Genomic DNA, 8,304 nt, shown 5'->3' on the forward strand with positions numbered 1-8,304 from the left:
CCCTGTCTTACGCCTCTTTTCAAGGGCATCAGGCATCAGGGCAGGGGGGCCTTTGAACTCTGTTCCTGTACTCGGACCGACATAGTGGCATTTTTATACAAACACTTCAACACTTCGATATATCGATAGTCGATACGATACGGCATCGTTGCAGAGACTCTAACACCGCCCACGTTTCGACCGAATCAAAGGCTTTCTCGTAGTCCACAAACGCTAGACATAGCGGCAAGTTATACTCTTCGTTCTTCTGTATGACCTGCCGCAGCGTATGAATGTGGTCTACGGTAGCCTTTTCGGAACCCGGCTTGTTCGGTTGGCTGAAAGCTATCGACCCTGCATTCGAGACGATATAAAATGACCCTGGAAAGCAGCTTATAAACATGGCTCAACAGCGAGATGGGCCTGTAGGTCTTCAATAGGGTGTTATCGCCCTTCATGAAGGAAGAACAACAACATAACGCTCTTGTTCCACGCTTCTGGCGTTGTGCCTTCGAGCAAGATGGAATTAAAGAGCCTCTGAAGGACTTTAAGAGCCGGTGGTCCACCCGCCTTCCGAAGCTCTGACGTAATTCCGTCCTCACCCGGCTGTTGATCTTAAGCTGTTTCAGGGCCATCCTTATCTCGTACAGACTGATGTCCGGGATATCTTCTGTATAGTGTCGGGTCAGTTTGGCTCTTGGGTCTTGAGTCGCCGCGCTGAAAACAGGCTTAGTGACCGACTCGTAGAGCCGTCCATAGAACTCAACACTTCCGCTTTAGTCCAAGCTACACTGCCATCATCTCTCTTCAACTTTGTCATTTGGTTTTGCCCAATAGACATATCTCTTGCGAACACTTTAGAGCCTTTATTCCACTCAATCGTATCTTTAACACGAGCAGTATTAAAGGTACGAATATCGTGTCGCAAGGATTTCGAAATTTGTCTATTCAGCATCATCGGGAGACTGCAGTCGAAGCGAGCGTCGTTCAGCCATAAGGTTACTCATACATACATAGGGTATACTCCGAGAGCTTCTGAGTACTACTGGTACGGTGAATCTTAAAGAAGAGAAGAAGAAAAAAGGTCCCGTTTAAGTCCAAAACGGGTGGACAAAATGATATTTGTCCGTGACAATTACAGCGCTGCAAGGCGTCAATTAAAGCTTCATTGTCTGTACATTTTATCTAATCTTGTTATAAAAAAATAGTCTACAAATTAAACAGTTCTATTTAAAATCTCCGCGCCGAAATCACGCCGAAAACACGCCGCCGCCGCCGATTTTTGACCGGCGCCCGCCGCCGTAGATTTTAGCATCGGCGCACACGTCTTGGGAGGTACTCTAAAAAAATTTTTTTAATTTTTTATTGTACCATTTTGTCCGCATAGCTTACATACCTATATATTCGTGCAGAATTACAGATTTCTAGCATTGATAGTCCCTGAGCAAAGCCGCGGACGGACAAACAGACAGACAGACATGACGAAATTATAAGGATTCCTCCGATGTTGCCATTTCGGCTACGGAACCGTAAAAAATGGGAACATCATCTAAGGACTCGAAAATATGACATGAAATACTTTGTTAGTTTTGCGTATTTTTTAGCAATTTTCTTAAAAGTAAGATAAAACACAGATCAATCCAGCCAAATTCTACCAAGAACGAGTTCTAAGCATTTAAGTTATAATTAACAGGATTATGGAATTAGTGACTAAATTTCGAAAAAATAGGACGAAAGTCGGAACAATCATGTGTCGTCTATTATTTTTTGGTCAATATTGAGACTGAGACGTCAATTTTAAGTGTAGTACGAGTAGGTATTAATTTACATTATATATGTACAGTTGTGGTCATATAATTAAGAACGATTTTTTATAGAGAAGATTTTTTCAAACTGACAAGTGTTACTAACTGTATGTATATTTTTGTACTTCTCTCGGTATCGTAAAACTTTTCCTTACTAGCGGTAAATTCATTTATACATATAATTGGCTAAAAATAAATAGATAAACTTTATATATTACATCTAAACCTAGTATTACTACTTACTGGCTGGTCATATAATTAAGAACGCTGAATAGTTTATTTTTTATTCAAATTTAAATAGAGAACGGACCGCCGCTTTGTGGTTTTAGGTTATTATTTGAATAATTTTGGCGCCATTTAGTGCCGTAAAAGTCTTAAAGGCGATTGCTTCATATAAAAACAACGGGGAAAAATAAAAGTTGTGATAAATCTACAAGAAAAGTAATACTAAAACTTCGCGACAAGAATTGGTCGTATAAACACATAGCCGATCATCTGCAATGTTCAAAAACTATGGTTTTCCACGCCATAAAGCATTTTGCTACGTATCAAACTACTTCAAATGTTCCGCGTGTACCTAGACAAAGAAAGTCATCTCGTCGAGATGATCGAAATATCGTTCGTTTGGCAAAACAAAATTCTTTTAAAGGGTCTAATGAGTTGAGAAAAGAATATTTTGGCGAAAACAACCCTTCAGCAATCTCGGCACGCAGTATTCGAATGCGTATGGTGGAAGAAAAGTTGCACGGAAGGATAGCAAGGAAGGTGCCTATGTTGAAACGGTGTCATAGGCAAGCCCGGCTTGTATTTGCAAGAAGATATGAAAACTGGACAGTCAGACAGTGGAAAAACGTTCTTTTTTCTGACGAGACAAAAATAAATAGGGTATGTTCTGATGGCAAACGATATGTAAAACGGCCTCCAAATAAAGCATCCGACCCAAAGTACACAAAAGTAACTTTAAAGCATGGCGGGGGAAATGTAAAAATTTGGGGATGTTTTTCTGGACATGGTGTTGGACCTGTTAGGCTGATAGAAGGAAACATGGATCAATTTCAATACAAAAACATACTGGAAGAAACAATGTTACCATATGCTGAAGGCGTGCTTCCGGTTATTTGGACATTCCAGCACGACAATGGTCCCAAGCATACTGCACGTACAGTTAAGGAATTCCTCACATCGCAATCAGTTTCTGTCTTAGATTGGCCAGCCAACAGCCCCGATCTTAGAGCAATAGAGCATCTTTGGTGCGAAGTCAAGAAAAAAGTTTCAAATCGACAGTGTGGCAATTTAAGAGAACTGTATGACGTATTCTTAGAAGAATGGAACTCTATCTCTCTTGCGAAATGTCAAAAATTGATAGATTCAATGCCTCGCCGGTGTAAGGCAGTAATAAAAGCCGTGGACATGCTACTAACTATTAATTTTAGTTAAAATGTATAACATTGCTTTTTTTCTGTACAAACTTCACGTTAGTGTGATTTAGTTAATCTAAGTTTCAAATAAAAAAACTTTGGAACCGTTCAATAAATCGTTCTTAATTATTTGTCCAGCTTCATTACTATTTGAATTTGTTACTAAAGAGAATAAAACAAAATTTGAGTAAAATGACAGTAATTTTATTCTTTATTCTAAATCCCGTTTGCTCTATTCATGTGGCTATTTCATAACGTAACTAGTTACTTCTAAGAAGGACCCACGACTACACATGACATGATTTAGTTAAAAATAATCTGGAACTTCAAATCGTTCTTAATTACGTGGCCACCACTGTATATTACTTGTTCACTTCGTTTGCACTTCCGCATTTGTTGACCTTGCTTTGTGAGAAAACGAGTCTCCTTGGCCTCGGTATACAGGTAGACAAATGCAAAACTGGTAGAGACAGTATAGTAACACTCGTAGTAGGTAGATACCGGATGAAAAAAAAAACAATAATTTTTATGTTAGTTATAATTTGATAATAACAGAGAAAATCCTCTAAGTACTTATTTCCACTCTTTATCGTACTTAGCCTATTTCTGTATAAATATTGGTATTTGGATAATCTCTGGAACTAAAAATCCGATTTATAAAAATGTTTACTAACAGGAAGCTGCAGTATTTCAAATTAGCATAGATAGGCTACTTTTTACCCCGGGAAATTGCAAAGTTCCCGCGGGGCAAAGACGAAATTGTTATTATTCTTTCACGCTTAAATTGCGGGATGGGTTTGGATGTAATTTAGTATGTCCAGCTCGGAGGAATTATACATAACTAGGTAAATTTGATTATTGTATTATCCCACGGAACAGGGATAAAATTCAAAGGCGCTGTTAAGTGTAGTCAGCGGTATCCTCAATTTTTATTTTTTTTTAGTTTTTCTTTTACAAATATACAATTTTACTTGCAAATGTGATGAAAAACATTGTATGTCTCACGGGCGGTACTAGAATTACGAACATCGACTCATTAAAGCCCTCAGTTTTCTAATTCGGGCTTCTAATAGACTATCGTTCGTAATTCCTTGTTTACCGCCCTTAAGACACAATGTAGTATTACAACGTAATTATGAAGACAATACATTTTTCTTGGAAACTGCTGTGAGCAATTAGTGACCTCTCGGAATTTCAATCCCATCGCCATCTAATACGTCACGCGAGCGAAGCCACGGGTTAGACTATTATTCTACAAAATAAAAAACTGTTTACGGACCGTCATTAGAAGTGCGTTCCGAATCTTGGGCCGTCAAAATTATAAACCACAATGCGGAGATTATTTTTTTACTTGATTGCCAGAGATGACGCAGTGCATTCCATCACCGTCAGTTACAAATAGAAGGTTCTTAATCTTGATGTACCTACTCTCAAAAATTTGACCGCTCATCGCGGTCGTTGACCGTTGGTGCATTTTTGTTGGTGATTTATTTAAGCTGGTGCTACAAGCGAATTTTGTTATAATTGTAGGGAATGATGTTTTAAACCACATACTAAAAGTACTGATGGGTGGGGGTGGAGCTAACAGATAGGGGGGGGGGATGTAAAGGTCCCAATTTTTAGTTTTTCGTAAATAACTCGTAAACGCTGGCCCACAGTATTGCCCTCGTGCTTTTTAAAGCCCTCGCTGACGCTTGGGCTCCAAATCGGCACTCGGTGCAATAATAAATAACTTTCTGCTTGATGCAACAATCTACTATTACCCTCATCAGTTACCTAAGTACTTTTTTTTTATTGCCTTGTCGAAAGTAATTTAAAGCTATGTTTGCCAAGATCTTAAATCTAGGCTTGATCTAGACCCTAGATTAAGCCAAGCAACCCGTTGGCAATTAAAAATGTATTACCAAATAACTGACACTATAATACTTATTAACGCGTGCGTGCACAAGATTACATTTGTATACATACACACTAATCTAATGGCCGTTAATGTCGTCGGACGTGTGTGAGTGTACTTCATATTATATGCTGTTTTTATTATTATGGACTCTAAAAAGCTAAGTTAACGTTAACGTTAATGTAGGTAATGTATAATTATAATGAAGCTCCATTTAATGTAGCTACAGCATTTAATTTGAAAGTTGTAAATTAGATAGGAATGTTGTTAAATGTCGCTTAATCATTTCTACGTTCACAGACGCACAAAATGCTACGGTAAGTATTCTTCAATAAAAATACATTATAAATAATCAATTCCGAGTAATCTTAATGCTTATGATCATTTTTCAAAAATCAGAAAAATTTAATTGAATTGAAACTTTTACTAGGGTAATTTGTTCCATATATAAATATTTGGTAGAGACTTTGTCCATCTATATTCTATGTCTTCTTTAAGTTTGTCGTACTACTTACGGGACAACCTGTATAATATAACGGAGTAGAATCTCTTCACAGTAAAGTTGTAAGTACCTATAAAGAACTCCCTTGTCAAGCAATGCAAATGACAGAATATACAATAATAGTACTAACGATACGGTAGTACCTACCTATGGGTTAGTTCATCGAACATCATTATACCCCGTTATCAAGCGGCCAGTTTGGTGGCTCTACCTAACATTAGTGATGTGCAATACAAACTATCTACCTCTCGACATTGTTATGCTATGCTATGTATGGGAACTCATAAATTTATCACAACACTCTTTATAAAAAAAAATATTGACATTGCAAATCACTAATGTTAGGTAGTAACTAAACTGCCTGCTTGATAACGGGTTATAAACATCATACATATAATCTTAACGGTATTCTGTAGTACGGTCAAGGACTTTAATTCATGAGCCACACATCGCATTAATTAACAAGGAAAATCGTAATTATTAATCTATTTATCAATAAAATTACAGCATCACAATTAGAAAAGTAATGCACTGTAAAATTCAAATTAACACAAAAAATAAAAAAATACATAAGAAAAACATTTTAAAAAAACTAACTGATTAATAACATTTCCTATGAAAAGCTTCCATGGTGGCTCATGAGAGTCCTTGACCGTACCTACAATTTGTTAATTAACCTAACCAACTTTTTTAAGTAACAACAAAAAAGAAAAGTTAAAACCGACATTAAAGTTGAATATCTCAAAAACAGCTGAATCTATTTTAATGAAACGCAGCTAAGAACTACCTACCACAAACCCTTGCGTAAAACCACATCGTAATCGGTTCATTTATTTGAGAGTTGCGATGCCCCAGACAGTCGGAGACAGACATTGACGTAAACATAAATGAGTAACTTACTTGCTGTTGTCCGCGACTCCGTCCGCGTAGAATTCATTTATTTTCCGAGATAAAAACTACCCTATGTCCTTCCCCAGGACTCAAACTATCTGTATACCGAGTTTAATCTAAATCGGTACAGTGGTTCAGACATGAAAAGGTTACAAACAAACAGACTTACAAACTTTCACATTTATAACATAAGTGGGATAGCGGGATGGGATAACGATTTGCGCCGGGGGGTTAAAAATATACTTTAGAATTACTTTTTTCTGTCGTCTAGATTCGGCATGCGGTCCCGGCCGACGACGCGGTCGATCTCCTCGTGGATCTTGACCTGGATCTCCGGGTGCAGCAGCATCTGTTCTATCAGCAGGGTGAGGGTGGCTTCAGTTGCCGACGCACTTGGGAACATGTAGTCCACGCATGTTAGCACCAGCTGGTCCACTGAAAACAGAATCTTATCTTGCTTATCCTTCCTACTAATTAAGGTACTGTTACAAATGCTATATTGAGCAATGTTACCTACTATCGTGTGTGTGTGTAGGACACGTGCTACTATTAAGCACTATTAAGAACCTATACGAGTATTATACGAATGTGTATGTTTGTTACTCTTTCACGCTAAAACGGCTGGACGGATTTGGATGAAAATTGGTATGTAGATAGCTGGACATCTGGAATAACACACACGCTACTTTTTATCCCAATATTCCCACGGATCGGGGTAAAATCTCGAAATCTCAACCGCTAAGCTGAGTCATGAAATCGCCACAGTTGTTTTACGAGTAGTGCAACGTTAATGAAGTCTACGATGTATATATAATTTCCGATAATTCCCGTGGGAATCCCCGTATTCCCGTAGAATCCCGGAACTTCAATTCAATTACCAGATCTAATGATCTACGCGTGCAAAGCCACGGGTAAAGTGTAGCAAGAGATAAATAACAAAGAAATAAATCAACAATTTAATAATTGGCACATTTACACCAATTGACCCAGTCCATAAATATGTAGATAAGCGTATTTGTAAAGATTAATACACAGTTAATAGTATATGAATACTAGCGACTCGTCCTGCGGCTTCGCACGGGTACACAACAAGTATAGTTTTATTTTTTTTCAATTGCACGTACGACTTAGCTGATGTAGGTAGGTAGGTAAGTACCTGAAAATGTAGTACGTCCGTTGGTTCGGATTTCCTCCTTCATTTTCTTGATATACACGTCAAGGAAATGCCGGTCGTAGGAATCATCGTGTGTGGCTAAAGCCTGTTCGATGAATTTCTGCAACAAACAACAAAACAACACCAAATTTACACTGTTCGATGTTCTTCTTCTGAATATTTTATCTTGCGTATTGAATATGTATAATACTCTCTCTCTCTCTCTCTCTCTCTCTCTCTTATCAACATAATAGTTTTATTTATTTTTAATTTACTACCGTACCTTGCCCAAAGAAGCTTAAAAATAGCTTATGATACATAGGTAGAGTCATTTACGATGACGCGTGCTGTAGTTCTTATTACAATGTTATTAATGGCTAATTTTGACAAAATCACGCGTCTTGGTGGATATGGCTCTAGGTATACTATAAATATCAGTTTGCTATAAATAAACGTGACTGTGAAACACATTTTTTTAGTATTTGTAGTAAATGATAATGTCTGTTTTTAAGTATAAAAGAAGCACTTGCCATTTACAGTCTTGTGTACCAGTTTTTAAAAATTATAAGAAAAAAACCTGTCACTATTACCGTTTTTGTCAAACTTAAAATCTAAAATTGGAAAAAGTGGCTCCGAAGCTGTAACGTTTCGTGTGCTCT

The 8,304-nt window shown here is 37.6% G+C and overlaps 2 protein-coding genes across 2 annotated transcripts in view; both read right to left on the reverse strand.

Annotated features, from left to right (window-relative positions):
- LOC141427376 (probable cytochrome P450 304a1) overlaps window positions 1-7,761 on the reverse strand; it is a 16,256-nt gene extending 8,495 nt beyond the window's left edge. The window contains exons 1-2 of the mRNA XM_074086722.1: window positions 7,649-7,761; window positions 6,747-6,927 (exon numbers count right to left, since the gene is read on the reverse strand). Coding sequence (XP_073942823.1) covers window positions 6,747-6,927; window positions 7,649-7,691 — 224 coding nt within the window. The 5' untranslated portion in view covers window positions 7,692-7,761. The remainder of the gene's footprint in view (window positions 1-6,746; window positions 6,928-7,648) is intronic.
- The window catches only part of LOC141427374 (probable cytochrome P450 304a1), a 102,519-nt gene that overhangs the window by 77,234 nt on the left and 16,981 nt on the right, over window positions 1-8,304 (reverse strand). The window lies entirely within an intron of this gene.

Source organism: Choristoneura fumiferana, chromosome 4, assembly GCF_025370935.1.
Source record: "Choristoneura fumiferana chromosome 4, NRCan_CFum_1, whole genome shotgun sequence".
NCBI classification, from domain to species: Eukaryota; Metazoa; Arthropoda; class Insecta; order Lepidoptera; family Tortricidae; genus Choristoneura; species Choristoneura fumiferana.